Source organism: Zootoca vivipara, chromosome Z1 (genome assembly GCF_965207765.1).
Source record: "Zootoca vivipara chromosome Z1, rZooViv2.hap1.1, whole genome shotgun sequence".
NCBI lineage: Eukaryota > Metazoa > Chordata > Lepidosauria > Squamata > Lacertidae > Zootoca > Zootoca vivipara.
In genome coordinates this window covers 10369700-10386588 of record NC_142583.1, presented here as the reverse complement: position 1 = coordinate 10386588, position 16889 = coordinate 10369700, and the positions used below count along the sequence as shown (strand labels likewise).

Sequence of the window (16889 nt, the reverse complement as noted above, 5' to 3'; positions counted from 1 at the left end):
AACCATTTTAGTTTCAATGGGTTGAGAAGGGGGCCATGGTATGATGAGAAATGGAATGGCTGAGGGACTCACTGTGTCCAAGGGCCTCCAGACTATAAAGGTCCATATTTTTGGGGGTACTTCACCCCTGCAGATTAGTACTGCTGCAAGGCTTCAACCAATATTCATCTAGCCCGATTACTGAACATTTTGCAGAAGTGTATGCTCTCCTGTGTGCTAAGAGGAGTTGTCTTAAGCATGTAGCCACTGAGGGTAGGGTGGCAATGGTGGAAAACAGAGTGAAGGACTTTATTTTTTACTCTTTTAATTTTATAGATAATATAGGAAACAATTGGTGTTTTTCTCAACTGCCCAGTAAAAGAAACTGTTTTGTCTTTTCACTTCCTTTCCAACAGCTGGAGGCTCATTTCGTTTTAAAAATGGAAGCTCATAGTCTTGGCCCTTTTGAAGGCCCTGGTACAATTGCATCGTATGCACCGTTCCAAATCTGGCCATGCAAATATGTCTGAATTCATAATACTGTTTACTTATTACTATTTTCTTTATTTATCAAATTAATATTCCACGCTTCATCAAAAGATCTCAGGGGGGTTCACAGAATATCATGCAATACCGTAATGTAGCATAAATAAAAATGTCATTGCATACATTTTGGGAAGTTCTACAGTTAAATAACACAACCTACTCCTATATTTGATTGTAGCTTAAGTTTAAAACACTGGTACCTTCTAAACTGGTTCCTGTCTCCGGCTTGCATGAGCGCCACAACGGTGTTTGTGACGGAAGTACCAATATTGGCTCCCATCATGATCGGAATTCCGTGCCGAACACTGAGTACTGCAAGATATTGGAAGCAACAGGAGATGAAAAATGGAAGGGATGGGCAGTGTTGGCATCTAAAGTACATTGAACCAACTTAGGACCTTCCTTTGTTTTCTTGAGACACAAAAGTAACTTAAGGATCAGAAAGCCTATCAAGCTTGTTTTGCACTAATCAGAATACGGAGAAAGCACCAACCAATGAGTTTAGGACATGGCTAAAGGTCACGAAGAGTCGGACATGACTAAACGACTAAACAACAACAAAAGGACATCACAGTGGGGGTTGCTGCCGAGTCATCTGCCAAAACATTACAACCCAGTTTCCAACGGGTTATTGACTACGTCTTATATTTTAGACTCGCAGGGTTGCCTTTCCCCCTGTCATTTCCCCGCTTGATCAAATGATTGACACATATGCTCTGCAACCAACCACAGACTGACCTTGGCTCTTCCCACAACATTGCTCCTAAGAGTCCTTTCCTACTCAGGGTTGCAAAATTCAGACCAAGTCTCACAAAACTTAAAAGAGTTGCGCAGAAAGGCAACATTCTGTCAGGTGTACTTCCTCCTATCTTTACAATGGGAAAAGGCACACCAAACACAATGTCTGTTCCTGTTTCCAATATGATACTCCCATAGCAGTTTTTTGTGAATATGTTTTTCCAATATCCCCTTTGCTCTCTATATTTGTGTGTGCACAACTTTTCAGGATCACCTGTAAAAATCTATAATCATAGAATTGCAGAGTTGGAAGTGACCCCAAGGGATGACCCCCCTGCAATGCAGGAATCTCAACTAAAACATCCATTAACTACCAGTCCTTTGTACCATTAACCTACTTGAAGAGGACACCATGCTGACGATGATGGACGAAGACGTGCTTGAGCTCTGCACCATGACTGTCACCAGGATGCCAATCACTACCCCTGCAAGAGGATTTGATAAAACGGAGCCTTCTTTGAAGATGTCCCCTGCTGCTTTGCCTACAAAAAAGATAGATTGTGTCTTTGAATAACATAATTGCTACCTATATGCAGAAAACCCGCTTCTAAATGGTTCCAACATCTTAAAAAAATGTAATATAAACACATACGACTGGGAAACACTGGCCTGCAGTTGCTCCAGTTGGAGAACAGCCTTGACCAAAGGTGTCATGGCCTTTGAAGACGCTCGAACTCAGGGCAAAAGGGAGAAACATGCTAAGAGGAAGGCACACTTAGCAAATCCTCACCATGATCAACTCCCGCCCAGAAACCTATGTCCCCACTGTGGAAGGACGTGTGGATCCACAATTGGCCTCCACAGTCATTTACAGACTCACTGTTAAAACCGTGTTTATGGAAGGCAATCTTACGCAGCTATGAGTCACCGCTAAAGAAGAAGAAGACCCATATGCAGAAAACCCAGTTTCCAATTTTCTGTCATGCTTTTGTGTGAGCAGGATGAAGACGCCAGGGGGAAGTTCTGTGTATTGTGGCAGGGATGAATATTGACTCACCAAAGTTATTTCCTATGCCATTAAATAGAGGTTACCCCCACCCCCCACAGAACCCAACTCCTGATTAATATTTTTTAATTTATTCATGCAAGGAAGAGTAAATAACTGCTTGCTCTGATGCAAAGGCAAAGCCTAACAACTACTCCAAGACTTAGGGCTTATATTGACACTCCCTCTTGTCCCATTGCTTCCCCCCAAATAAAACCACTCTTTGGTGCTCAATCGAAGCAAGCAGCCATTTGGGTTTCCCCTGGATTGTCGTTTGTTCCTATCTATTGCTAAAGAGTAAGTTTTCCCTTGGAAAGGAGAGGGGCAAGGGGAAAACTGCTTGGAGCCGTAGTTTCGAGACATGGGACAAGCAGACATGTGGGCAATCCCTTGTCCAGATACTACTGACAGCAACAAACAGTAGACCTTGTTCTTCTTCCCCTTTCTTACAGCAGTTGCGTGGTTGTGGGAAAGGTATCACTATATAGAACCATAGAATTGTGTGTGGGTGTGGGTGTGTATTCACTGCCTTTGTCATGAAACTGTAAAGTGATAATAATAATAATAATAATAATAATAATAATAATAATAATATACCCCACCCATCTGGCTGGGTTTCCCCAACCCCTCTTTTACCCACAAAATCTCACACTGCATAATGCCTTTGTAAAAAGTTTAAGGTTCCATAAAACAGTCTAGCTTGGCTTGTAAAGGTAAAGGTAAAGGGACCCCTGACCATTAGGTCCAGTCGTGACCGACTCTGGGGTTGCGCGCTCATCTCGCATTATTGGCCGAGGGAGCCGGCGTATAGCTTCCAGGTCATGTGGCCAGCATGACAAAGCCACTTCTGGCAAACCAGAGCAGCACACGGAAATGCCGTTTGCCTTCCCGCTGTAGCGGTTCCTATTTATCTACTTGCATTTTTGACGTGCTTTCGAACTGCTAGGTTGGCAGGAGCTGGGACTGAGCAATGGGAGCTCACCCCGTTGCAGGGATTCGAACCGCCGACCTTCTGATCAGCAAGCCCTAGGCTCAGTGGTTTAACCCACAGCGCCACCTGGGTCTATGAGCTTGGCTTGTAACTCATCCCAATAACTAAAGCAATGTCGACACCCCCTTGGAATGCTGAAAACAAAAGGCGCCTTTGCAAATAAAGGGAGGTCAGCATTCATTTAATGAGACATTCTTTTTCTGTTCATCTGTTTGAAGTGGGCTCTTCTGGAGGGGTGATGCTTAACTCAACAAGATCCTTTTTACAGAATTAGAGGCTTAGGTAATCATGATGCTTCGAAAGTGTTTTCCTACCTCCTACTAACTGGAAGCCTGAGCTGAGCACATCCAAGGCACAGACAAAAAAGTAGAGCAGGACAAGCAAGAGGATGAACTTTCCGAAGCCTTTTGTCACACGAAGTATTTTGCCTTTCGCATCCAGCTCTGCAAAGTACAAAACAAGTTTGCATATACAAAACAGCAAAGAATCTAACACTTGATTTTCAACAGTCAATCAGATTCCTGCAAGTCTGTGGAGTCAAGGCTGAGGCTGTGAGTTTGGTGGATGATAAACCAGAAGGAATGTTCTCATTATTAAAATTTAACTATAGCTAAAAGATTCTTATGAAGCTATAAAAACCCAATAAGATTTTTAAAAACACACACCAATTACCGGTACCCCTTCTCACCCTACTTAAAGCAAAATGTGAAAATTATAATTACAGTGGTACCGGTACCTCTGCTTACGAATTTAGTGCACTCCGAACGCACATTCGTAAGTCGGAAAAAATTGTAAGTCGAATCCCATAGGAATGCATTGGGAGAAAAAAACCCTACCTAAAAATTCGTAAGTAGAAAAAATCCTATCTAAACTGCATCCAAGATGGCGGATGGAGCTCCATTCATAAGTAGAAACATTAGTAAGTAGAGTTATTCGTAAGTAGTAATGGTATTATTAGGAAAATAGCATCATTAATTTTAAACAAAAAGGGGCAGAAGATTATTACAACAGAGTCCCCATGCACTTTAAGCCTTGGAAGATCGACCTGAATTTGCCTGTTGTGGTACACATCAGCACAGGTTGATGTGTATTTAAATAATTCACTGTATGTCCCTAATAGGTGGTGTCTTCACCTGATGGAATTGCCTGCTTGGCTCCTGCATCTTGTTTCTACCCCTGGAAATACAGAAGGTAATGTGTTTTCATGGGGAGAGGAGAGGGCTTTTCTCACTTCTACAGAACCAGTCCACAACTCTAAACATCCACTTTATCACCAAAACATAAGCAGTTCCTAGGGGATCTTCCTCCCACAGGAAGAGGAGAACCTCCTTAGACCTCACTAAAGGGCTAAAGGTCACCAGAAAATGAAACAGACTTTAGGGCCAAATAATGATTTGGAGACACAAGCCACTGTGAAAACAAAGGATTTCTGAGCCTGTTAGGATTCCTGAATGGAGTCTGCCTGGGAATCCACATGGAAGCCATTCTGATCTCTTTGGCATTACGTCTTGCCACTGAGTTCAGCAGGAAGAATACAATTACAAAATAATAAAATAACAATCACAGAAAGCTTTAAAAAAGAATGAGTGGTGTGCAATATATTCTGTAGTGGAAGACAAGGTTCATATTTGTACCATGCATATCAAAATCATATGAATGCATATTTATTTAGTGGGAATGTGTCAGCCATAAGATAGTTTGGTCATGTAAATCACAAATGACCCGACCCCCCCCCCCCACCAAGCAGAAGCAAAGTTTGAGGGCTGCACATCACCCCAGTGGCAGCTTTTTGGAAACAGCTATGAACCTGACTTTTTGAAAACCATGGTTCCATAGAATAACAAGATGCATTCTTCCACCTTTGAGAGATTACTAGACCAGCAGAAACCAAAAGATATGGAATTAATTGTTGAGAAGTAAGGTCAGCATTGGCACCGTCAAAAATGGACATAGCTTAGAGTCCAAGGTTTGCCAACAGCAATACCAATCTTGTTTACAACCTGCTTGCAGAACCCAGTGGCATTTGAACACCCTAAATACATAAATGGAAAAGAAGGTTGCAACTTGAGAGAATTCCCCTGTTTCCCTAACATGGGAAATGCAACATGTTCAATGGGAGACCTTTCATTAGCAGATGCACTGATCTGCTGTTTTGCCTACTAAGCTGTCTATTTTTAAAACAAAGCATGTTAAATCAGAGAATACAGATAATTTGGTAAATAAAGGCACAAAGATTCAGAGCCAATGATTAAAACAACTTCCACCTGGGCTTTGCTGTCCCTTTTTCTAGAAAGCTAACGTTTGAAAATCATAGCGTTGGAAGGGTCCCGGATTATCATCTCAGGCATGTCCAACAGGTAGATTGTGATCTACCGGTAGATCACTGGACGTCTGTTGTAGATCACTGGCAGATCACTGGCTCCCTCCAAAGAAGCTCAACAAAGTTTGTCTCTCCTAAAAAAAACTCAAGAGATCGCAGTCTCTTGGGAGTTGGCTACCCCATTCTATGCCAACCCAGTCCAGCACAAATTAAAGGTGGGAAAGTAGAAATATCCACGACAGGTTCTTACCTGACCACTTTACTCCTGTGTTCTGGAGCTCTGGCAAACTCCATGGGTCAAATTCTGGCTCTGGTTCTGCTGCCAAGGCAATGGTGGAGTATGCAGGCAAAAGTTCCAGCTGATTTCCTACAGGAACCGCTTCACCTGAAAGAACCGGCAAGCTAGTCAATAACGGTTTCCTACTCATTGAGTATACAAACTCACCTTCTTCTAAACAGAAAGTTTATATAGGATATATAGGAGTAAGGATTGTAACTATTTATGTACCTTTTGAGTTGTTCATCGCTCTGTCAGACATGACTTGATTTTCTTGGGCTTTGCTTGCGTCTGTTCCTGCTAGTTCAGGCCTTGGAGCCATCGCCTGCAAAGAGATGATGGACCAACGAAAGGTCAGCGCCCAAGCATTTCCATGCAAAAGGGTTAATTAGATGAATCTGGGGCAATCAACTCTGAATACTAACCTGTATGAACCAATGCAATTTCCTCAAGGGATTTATACAATGCCATGCCACCAACAGCGTATTTCCCAACCCCTTTATTTTAACAAATGTAGCTCACCTTCCACATTACAAATAAATATCTGAACAAACCCAAACAGCTACCCGTTTATCGATCTCGCAGATACACAATCATGAATGAACAATTGTCTCTCACTTTCGACTCTTTCATCTCTTGCTACTCTAAAGGGAAAATCACCATAGTTCTAAGCATTTTAAATGTCACCTAAACGCGGACTGTTTTAGGCTGAATTCCTGTGCATCTTTACTGAATAAAGGCTGCACTGAACAGAGGAAATATGTACAGGATTATACTCTCAATGTTAATTCATTTATTTCATCTTTGGTAGAAAATGACAGTGTTAATGGCTGTTTTATCCTCCCCTTTTTCCCTTGGTTCCTAATTATTCCATTGACTTCCTGGAGTGACACTAGCTCATTTTTGTGAATATTAAAGTGTTGTTAGCCTCTTTTTTTTTTCTCCTACTCTCCTGTAAATTTTTCAATTCCATTTGGCACTAACAAGAACCTTCTAATCAAGAACTAGTGTCTGGGTTTGGGTTTTTTTCTTTCTCCCTCCCAGCCTCTTTTTCCTTTTATGTTGTAACCCTGAGGTTGCATTAATTTGAAGAAATACAAAGCCTCTTCTTCGGTACATGACCTGTCCAAAGAACGGTCTTCATGTCCTAGTCCCCCGCCTTTCTACGCTGCTGGCCACAGTGGTCACAAACCAGCACAAATAAACACAGTCAACATGGTAGTAATAGTGTTATAATAGAATGAAAGGTGTACATTTATTTTAAAGGTGTCCAGTTAACAAGCTACTGTGCTTTCGACTTAGCTCACAAGTACCAAAGTGAGATCTATCCCTTCTTAACACCATCGCTTTTAGCACAGTGATTCTTCTCTAGCCATGCCGTGCAGAAAAGCACATCCCTTCTTTGTCAGGGGAAGAGAAGCAGAGGGAGATACATGAGCCTGAGGTTTGCCCAGCCTTGTTCATGTAATTCTAAACTGTAGTTTAGTGTTATGTCCGAATGAGGACAATATGTAACTGGGACTAGAGTTTCACAGGCAGATTTGTTGCAGATTTTGAATTCTAGTCCTTCTCTACAACTTTTCCACCAATCTTTCTCATCCCACCCCTGAGCCACGTTGCAACTAGAGTAGGGGTAAGCAAACTTTTTAAACAGGGGGCTGGTCCACTGTCCCTCAGACCTTGTGGGGGGGCCGAACTATATTTTTTTGGGGGGGGGAATGAACTAATTCCTATGCCCCACAAATAACCCAGAGATGCATTTTAAATAAAAGGACACATTCTACTCATGTAAAAACACGCTGATTCCCGGACCGTACGCGGGCCGGATTGAAAAGGCAATTGGTCCGGATCCAGCCCCGGGCTTTAGGTTGCCTGCCCATGGACTAGAGCAGACATCCCCAAACTTCGGCCCTCCAGATGTTTTGGACTACAATTCCCATCTTCCCCGACCACTGGTCCTGTTAGCTAGGGATCATGGGAGTTGTAGGCCAAAACATCTGGAGGGCCGCAGTTTGGGGATGCCTGGACTAGAGAGTGTACTTTCAAAAACTAAAGCATGAGTGCCCCACCTAAGAATGGTCAAAACCCAGGGTTTTTAATTTGTTACATTTAATTTTAATTAGTTACATGATTGCTTGAAGGCCATTTAAAGTGCACCATACATTTAAAGCACAGACCCCTCAAAAGAATAAGGAAAATCATGGGACCTCCAGTTTGTCCACACAGAGCTACAATTCCCAGCACCCATAACAAACGGCAGTTCCCAGGATTTTTTTCATTTTTAGAGGGGATATGCTTTAAATGTATAGTGTTTATGCAACTTAAAGAACAAGAGGTTATTTTTAGAATCGGAAAGCTTCAGATTTTAAAAATAGTGGTGACTGACCCCCCGTCCCGCCAACGCACTCAAAGGCAGCAGCCCAAACTCCACTTCTTTGACTCATTTCTGAACCATTATACACTTAAAAATTATTATTTTTACTCCGCATAACACCATGCCCTCCAACGTTTCTCTGATAGAAATAGTGACGTCCCATTCCATAATGATAATTTTACTATTTATACCCCACACATCTTATTGCATTGTCCCAGAACTCTGGGCAGCTTCCAACATATGTAAAAACATAATAAAATATTAAACTTTTTTTAAAAAACAACTTCCCTATACAAGATTGCCTTCAGATGGTTCAGGGGTCGAATAACTCCATACCCTCGAACATTTCTCCAATGAAAATAGGGACACCCTAAGGAAATGTGGGACATTTCAGGATCAAATCAGAAGCAGGGATGGTTTCTCTAAAACAGGAACGTCCCTGGAAAATAGGGACACTTAGAGGGTCTGTAACACTAACAACACCATTGGCATACCCTTATTCAGCCACCTTGCTTCTCATTTTTCATGGATGTGCATTCTGTTTTATGTATAACAGGACAGATCGTGAAGCTGAGGCTCCAATACTTTGGCCACCTCATGAGAAGAGAAGAATCCTTGGAAAAGACCCTGATGCTGGGAAAGATTGAGGGCACTAGGAGAAGGGGACGACAGAGGACAAGATGGTTGGACAGTGTTCTCGAAGCTACGAACATGAGTTTGACCAAACTGCGGGAGGCAGTGGAAGACAGGGGTGCCTGGCGTGCTATGGTCCATGGGGTCACGAAGAGTCGGACACGACTAAACGACTAAACAACAACATAACAGTGAATATTTCCTACTGAACATTGTCAAGCATATTAAAGTCCCTCTGCTTCTAGAGGGAGAATAAACTATGGGGTGAAACTCTGTCCTGTTGAACTCGGCTACCTGACAGGATCATACCCAAGCTTTAATAGCCTTAATATGACTTATTGGTTCTCACTGAGTATCACTGTCAGCGTTCTTTGGCTAGATTCCTCCTGGTGTTTTTTCCCCTCCCATAGAAGAGGTTGTTTGTACTCCCCTGGGTAGAACACAAAGAGGTATAAAACCAATGACATGTATGTGACTACAAAGCATTGTTTGCAGCTTGCCATCCATGACAACCCAATGAAAGGACAAGCTGTACTTGAAGTGAATACAGTAAAGAAACCCAATTTAGGAAACCTCAAAATTACAGGGGAGCAGACGAACAGAAACTGAAGCAAAACCAGGAGTGGTTTATTCCTGCGGAAAAGTACAGTAATATCAATCATAACCACTCATTAACTCAGCAAGCAGTTAGATTTTCATATGTGAATACTCTCTCCATATATTGAAGGATACACGGAAGTAGAGGAAAACAGAACCTTGTATGTTTGGCCTGAAGCATCCATTGGAGAAACATTTTAACACTTGCTAACTTTCCATGGTCAAGGTTGAAGAAACAGAAGCGTTGAACATTTTCTATGTGTAACTCCCTCCAAGCCAACTGTCTATGCAGACGGGGCCTTCCAGTTAATGAACAACATTAATGTTTCCATAACCTCCAGACTGGACTGCTGTAATTGTGCTTGAAAAACAGCTAATTGTTCCAAAATGCCTACTGGACTGTCACCCGGGATTGGCCAAGAGCTGTATATTACTTTTGGTCCTTTCTTTGTTGTCATTGCTTACCGATTCGTTTCTGGATTCAAGCAAATATAGATATGTCCCTGCCCCAATGAACCCCCAGTCATTATGGCTTATCTACACCTGCTATCAAACTGTTTTCACAAGCAATATTTAAATCTTTGTTATTGGTTTTTTGTTTTTGTTTTTTGCATTTCAAAAGCGATGTTTGCCAAGGAATACATTCCGTGGCAAAAGCTCGCACGGTATGGATGCTTGTGAGAACGTACTCGGCTCTAGAAATCTATTTGCACCTGCAGTTTTCATTACTCACGCCAATTATCTTGTCTTTTGTCAATTATCCTCATGCCAAGTTTTCCCCCGCCAGTTCCGGGAGGTGTACATGGGGTTTTCCCATTTTAACCCAGTGAGGTACATAAAGATGAAAGACAGTCACTTGCCCAAGGTTACTCAGCGAGTTTAATGGCTGAGCAAGCATTTGATTATAGCTTTCCTAAAGTCGAGCCCAAAACTCTCTTCACTTCACTATTCTCAAATCTGTGTCTATGAGGTTGTGTTTTTTGTTGTGTGACACAGGAATTCTCCTGCCACACAAACACTCGAAACAGCTAATAAGGACTACTGGCATCTAACAGAAACTTCATCCTATTCAAGCTTTAAAGACCAATATTAAGGTCCTACAGCTTCCAGAAGCTCGTTTTGTGGGCTTGGACAAATTACTGTACTCTCCTTAGCCACAAGGTTTTTGTGAGGAGGATTAACAAGTTATTCTCCCAGCCCTTCTTCCATGATGCTTAAAATAGCATATAGTGTGTGTCTCCGTTTCCCTTTAATCCTCCCAATAACCTTCTAAAGTAGGTTAGATTGAGAGATAAGGACTGTGTCATGGTCCTCCACTGAACTTCACGGCTGGGCAGAGATTTTAGCTTGGGTCTCCATCATCTAAAGACAACTTGCTATCCACTCCACCATAGGATCTTAAAATAGAAATAGCATCGCTTGGAAAATAAAACGTTGGTGTAACTACACACACACACACACACACACATAAACACACACACACACACACACACACACACACACCAATAAAAATATTCAATAAGAATTACAATAAGCACATTAATGTTTCCAAGATGCAGCAGGCAAAAATGCTGTTCAAATGATGCCAAACTTGCATTAAAAAAAAAAGTTCTTGCAAGTCAGCCTGTATCAACAAATGGCTCCAGGACGAGGCAACTTTATACCAAACGAGAATCTAGCTCAACTGTCTCAATTTTGTAATATTAGACTAAATGATTCAGCTTTTTAAAAAGTGTTTTGTTTCTTCATTACTTAAAAGGTGTTGACTTATTTTTCCTACCCAGCTCAGCACTCCTAGTGATGTCACTGGAGAGAGAGAGAGAGAGAGAGAGAGAGAGAGAGAGAGAGAGAGAGAGCGCACTACACATGATACAAGTAATAATTTTAATAAGTATGTGCTCTCGCCAGTTTAAATTGGCTAGGACAAGTTTTTCCTGCTCCAGTGACATCCCTGAGACCAACCAGCATTTAAATTTGTTCCTCTTGATGCCGGCAAGGGGAAGTGCAATGCCCAAAATTTAAATACTGATCTTGAGGTCCCTGCATCACTGAGGAAGATGCCTGTGAAGTTCAAAAGCCTGCCTACTCTCACGGTAGATAAAGATCCGGTTAAAAGTATCATGTTAGCTGCTTTCCTCTTTTATCCTTTGGGGCCATAAGAGCACTCTGAATAAAACATACAGTACATTCAAACCCAAGTAAAGAATCCCAAGGAAGAAAACGTAATGACCACTTCAAGAAGGAACCCAGATCTAATAGAAAAACCATTACAGTACCCTGATCTCAGTGGATGTCTGTCTAATGTTATATTCACCTGACAGTGTTAGCGCAGTGTAACCTCTTTTTATCTCAGTGCATCAAAGCAAATTAGTCACAGAAAACGCATCTTTTTGCGAATGCCCTGAAAATGCAATGAGATGTATATTTTGGTAGGTATTCAGCAAAGTTTTGCTCGCAGTTGTCCTATTGAAAATAATGGCCATAACATAATCATGTTCATTCATTTTTAGAGATTCTGCTCTGAGTCAAACTTATTTTTCGAAATGTATTTTAAAAATGGTTTCAAAAAAATGAGGGGGTCCTGTCATAGCTGCCAAGTTCTCCCTTTTTTAAAGGTAAATTCCCTTATGCTGAATAGGCTTCCTCGCGAGAAAAGGGAAAACTTGGCAGCTATGGGTCCTGTAAAAATAAATAAAAAATAAACCCAACATTTGATTTTCTTCATTAATACGAACTTCCCGTACTTCGACTATGTTTGATCTTTAGAAATCAAACATTCTAAACCCAACAGCTATTTTATGGTTTATAAATGTGGGCTTGCCACTATGGGTTATAAAAAAAAAGACTTCAAAACAGAATTCCATATAATTTTCAGATTTCCTGCATTAGAACAACAGGCTGCTATATCTGGTAGGTAGTTAAGAGGAGAATCTGGGAGGCAAACATCAATGAAAGCATAAAGGCAATGGAAAGTTTGAGCTCAGATTTCCTTTTACTCACCTGCTCCTTCCTTCACAGACAATGAAGGATTTACAAAGGTATCTCTGTTGGGAGCTACAATATATAGAGAGAGCAGGTATTGGGCAAAGTCTGCTTTCATCACCGCTTTACATTCCAGCTGCACCAGAAAACTGCCAAGCCTACTTGCTGGAGTTTTCAGGCAGCACAAAGTTCTTCCACACTTTTAGCTCAGAAAGCAATAAAGGAGGGACAGTCCTGCGTCAAAGTTGTAAAGGTGGTTACATCCATCCTTCTAAATTGCCAGCCACTGCATCCTTTGTTATTCTTTTTCATTTAAGATTAAAAACTTGTCCTGGCTGGTTAAAGTGGCTGGTAAAGTGGTATAGTTTTATCTTGCTGCAGATCTTTTTTTTTCCTTTTGTGTTAAAGATCAGATAAAGAAGCAAGTCTAATTCTATCCAAACTTGTTAAGAACCCCTTTCAAAATGAAATGGTGCCATTATTCGCTCTCCTGAGGTAGAAAAACTTCAGCTTTTGTTTCAGCTGCTGCTACTGCTGCTGCTGCTGTCCTAGTGCCTTTCTTTAGAAAAGTTTTTAAAAATTTATATGCGCTCCGGGTAATCGTACCCTGGCAAAGCAAGAAATCAAATGACATCAAAGAATCGCAAGGTAAGTAAGCAAATTAGAAAGTTCACAATGCTGGTTCGTATTGGGGAAAGAATCAGTCTTTCACAAGCAAGTTACTTGCAAAGTACTGAGGCAGCTCTATTTTATCGTTCTGAATTTCAGTTGGTGTACATACCTAGTCAGTCACCGCTGAGACACATCTCTGCTTTGTAAAATTCCGATATCCAAAACCATCTCCAGTGTTTCAAAAACTCCAATGTCTCTCCAAATAAGCAAGAGCACCTCCCACCTTTATCTCTATTAGCTTGCTGAGTCGGATCACACCTAGAGTAGGTGGAAACAGAACTGTCTACCTTTGCATGCATCACAAACAGTTTTTTTGTTGTTGCTGCACCTTAGCTAGCCAATGAGTGCTGGGGATCTCTGGATTAAGGGTGTTCAATTTGCATGGCCAACAATATAATTAACTTTAGTTATTTGCTTTCTCCTCCACCCTAGCTGAAGGCTTCCAGGCAAACTAGAATATGTCTTTGCCTCATTTCGCCATCACAACAGTACAGAAGAGCTTGTCCACTTTGTTTTTGCTCCCATTTAATTTGCATGGTCCACATGGCGTTATGCTCAAACACCAATATTGATGCCTTCTCCCTGTAAATTTAGGTTAACCCAATACATAGATAGTCAGATAAATTGGGGAGAATTGGTCTCTGAACTGCTCCACTCAGGGTTACAGGCAATGTATTTTGGCGGTGGGTCAACAGTAACTTCCTGCTACAGTACTTTCCAGGGCCACTACTCAGACTCAAATGTTTTCATTTCTTTTCCAGCTGTGCTACCAGTAGTAATTATTTCCGGCAGAGCTTTGCCTTTTGGTCCCTCAGCCTTGCACAAAACCAGAAAACTGCACAAGCAAACCGCATTAAAAATTGTGTGCTGAGAATTTACAATTCCCTGTGCTCTTTTACTGAGAAAGGGGGAAATGCTTTAAAGACATATTAAAGCAACCATTATCCCCATTCATAATTTTAAAGGATTATTTGTTTAGGGAAGCAGATGGTTAAAATGTTCAGAGTAACTGAAAGATGTGGCCGAAACAGCATCAATGCATAGGATAGGAACATTGTGCATCGAACTGTCATGTTAAAGGATCCAGTCTGTGTTTTCATGATGTTCCACATCACTAGAGTCTAGAGCAGTTCCACTCCAAGTACTTACGCAAGACTTGGGAAGTCTAGAGACTTTCCGAGTATTTATCATGCCTAATGTGTGTTAGAGTTTTGTTCTCAATAAAATGGTTTGGTCACCAGTGCTATTTTTTCTAGAGCTGCCAGAACTGACCACAAATGTCTCCCTTGTTCTCTTATACAGTGGAACCTCGGTTTATGAACACCTCGGTTTATGAATTTTCGGTTTATGAATGCCGCGAACCCATCTGGAATGGATTAATTCACTTTCCATTACTTTCAATGGGAAAGTTCGCTTCAGTTTATGAACGCTTCAGTTTAAGTACTCCGTGGTCCGTCTGGAACGGATTAATTCACTTTCCATTACTTTCAATGGGAAAGTTTGCTTCAGTTTATGAACGCTTCAGTTTATGAACAGACTTCCGGAACCAATTGTGTTCATAAACCGAGGTACCACTGTAATGGCAATGGCGCCCACCTGAGAGGTGCCAGAACAAAGTTCTGGCCAGTTCTGGCTGAAAAAAAGCGCTGTTGGTCACCGTCCTTTGTACTGCTAACCACATGGTGAATTGGTTGCATGTTTCATCTTTTTGCATGCTAATCTCTGTGGAAACCCCTCATTACAATACTTCTAACCACTCGGAAACCATGGCACCTGCCTCCTTGGGCATGAACTGTATCTCTGTTAAATCTCGCACCCTGAGCTGCAGAATAACCAGATGGGGAAAACAAGGGTGTTAACAGATATTGAGACAGTTTCCATCTAGTATCAGTGGGTACTGGAGACAACTCCTTTGAACTCATTTACACGGGGGAGTTTTGATAACACATGTTTTGGCATGAGGTTTATCGTGCCGGCCCTGCCACAAACAAGTTAGGATCATTAAAATTAATTTAGCAGCATTGGGCGATTATATTCTAGGTTGTACACTCGGGATGCATTCGCGTGTATTCCATCTTAACGATATTTCCCTAACTTGATTTCCATATTTTACCTGAGCTTTCATACATCGTAAAAGCCACTTCCGGAACCGAAGTGAATAAAGTAGAATGCCGTGCAAGTTTAGCACTCATTTCCATATGATTTGCAAACAAATCACATGGAAATGAGCAAGGTAATTTCCACCATTATTATTATTATTATTATTATTATTATTATTATTATTATTATTATTATTTCTATGCTGCTCTTCATCTGATAATCACAGGGTGGTTTGCAATATAAAAACACAAAAACACATAATATAGTAACAAACAAAAACAATACCCTTCTCCAGTTTAAAAGCTCATAGATTGTTTAATCAGCCAAAGAGGAACATTTTCACCTGGTGCCTAAAGCTATGTAATGAAGGTGCCAGGTGAATCTCCTTGGGGAGAGCATTCCACAAACAGGGAGACCAACAGGAAAGGCCTGTTATCGTGTTGCCTCTGGACCTTTCGTGGAGAGGTCACTTGAAGAAGATCTTTGGGTGATGATGGAAGAGAACTTAATTCATTCCAGAGGTCCGTTCTTAACCTGAAACTGTTCTTAACCTGAAGCACCACTTTAGCTAATGGGGCCTCCTGCTGCTGCGCCGCTGGAGCATGATTTCTGTTCTCATCCTGAACCAAAGTTCTCAACCTGAGGTACTATTTCTGGCTCAGCGGAGTTTGTAACCTGAAGCGTTTGTAACCTGAAGTGTTTGTAACCCGAGGTACCACTGTACCGCCTCCCTTGGCCTGAAAACAAGATGAGCACCACAACCCCATAGTCGCCTTTTGACTGGACTTGACCATCCAGGGGTCCTTTACCGTTACCTGGGTCAAAACCAGTACTTTGAATCGGGCCTGGAAGCTAATTGGCAGCTGGTGTCGTCAGGCCAGGGTCAGTTCTATGTGCTCAAACTGTCTTGCAGTGGTGAGTTCAGCTGATTCTCTAAACTATCTTCAGAGGCCGCCCCACGTAATCTAACGCAGAGGTTACCAGAGCATAGACAACGGAAGTTGGGCTATCCCTATCCAGAATGGGGCATAGCTGGGCCACCAGCCGAAGCTGATAGAAGGCACTCTGGGACACCAAGGCCACCTGAGCCTCGAGTGACAGCAATACTTCCAGATGTACCCCCAAGCTGCATACTCACTCCTTCAGAGGGAAGGTAAGTCCATCAAGGGAAGGGAAGTCCCACCAATCCTGTCTAGTGAGCCGCCCACTAACAATGTCTCAGTCTTATCTGGATTGAGTTTCAGTTAGTTGTGTCTCATCCAGTCCATTACGGAGGCAAGACACCTGCAGATGTAAAGGAGAAGCCGAGCTATGTGTCATGAGCATATTGCTGACAACGCACTCCAAACTCCAGATGACCCCACTCAGCAGTTTCATGTAGATGTTCAACAGCATGGGGCTAAGATCTAACCCTGAGATATGCCAAACACTATGAGCATATCTACATGCAGACTTGGAGCTTTATTTTTTTAAAAAAATGATTTCCGTCCTGCCTTTCTACCTGAAATGCAATCAAGGAGCCTTACAATAAAACCACAGCTAGAGATCAGAAATGCAATCTCATAAATACAAAACAACAATAAAAGGCTAGAAAGCAGCCATTAAAGAGGTGAAATTAAGAGAACACTTGCTCAG

General features: G+C 41.8%; 1 protein-coding gene across 2 annotated transcripts in view; it reads right to left on the bottom strand.

Annotated features, from left to right (window-relative positions):
* The window catches only part of SLC34A2 (solute carrier family 34 member 2), a 35970-nt gene extending 22518 nt beyond the window's left edge, over positions 1 to 13452 (bottom strand). Inside the window, exons 1-6 of one of the 2 annotated variants that reach the window (XM_035113984.3) lie at positions 13264 to 13452; positions 6128 to 6221; positions 5870 to 6004; positions 3614 to 3742; positions 1662 to 1805; positions 726 to 837 (exon numbers count right to left, since the gene is read on the bottom strand). In XM_035113984.3, coding sequence (XP_034969875.2) covers positions 726 to 837; positions 1662 to 1805; positions 3614 to 3742; positions 5870 to 6004; positions 6128 to 6218 — 611 coding nt within the window. In that variant the 5' untranslated portion in view covers positions 6219 to 6221; positions 13264 to 13452. Of the gene's footprint in view, positions 1 to 725; positions 838 to 1661; positions 1806 to 3613; positions 3743 to 5869; positions 6005 to 6127; positions 6222 to 12500; positions 13238 to 13263 lie in introns of those variants that run through there. The other variant, XM_035113985.3, reaches the window with a different exon arrangement.
* Between the last annotated feature and the right edge of the window lie 3437 nt (positions 13453 to 16889).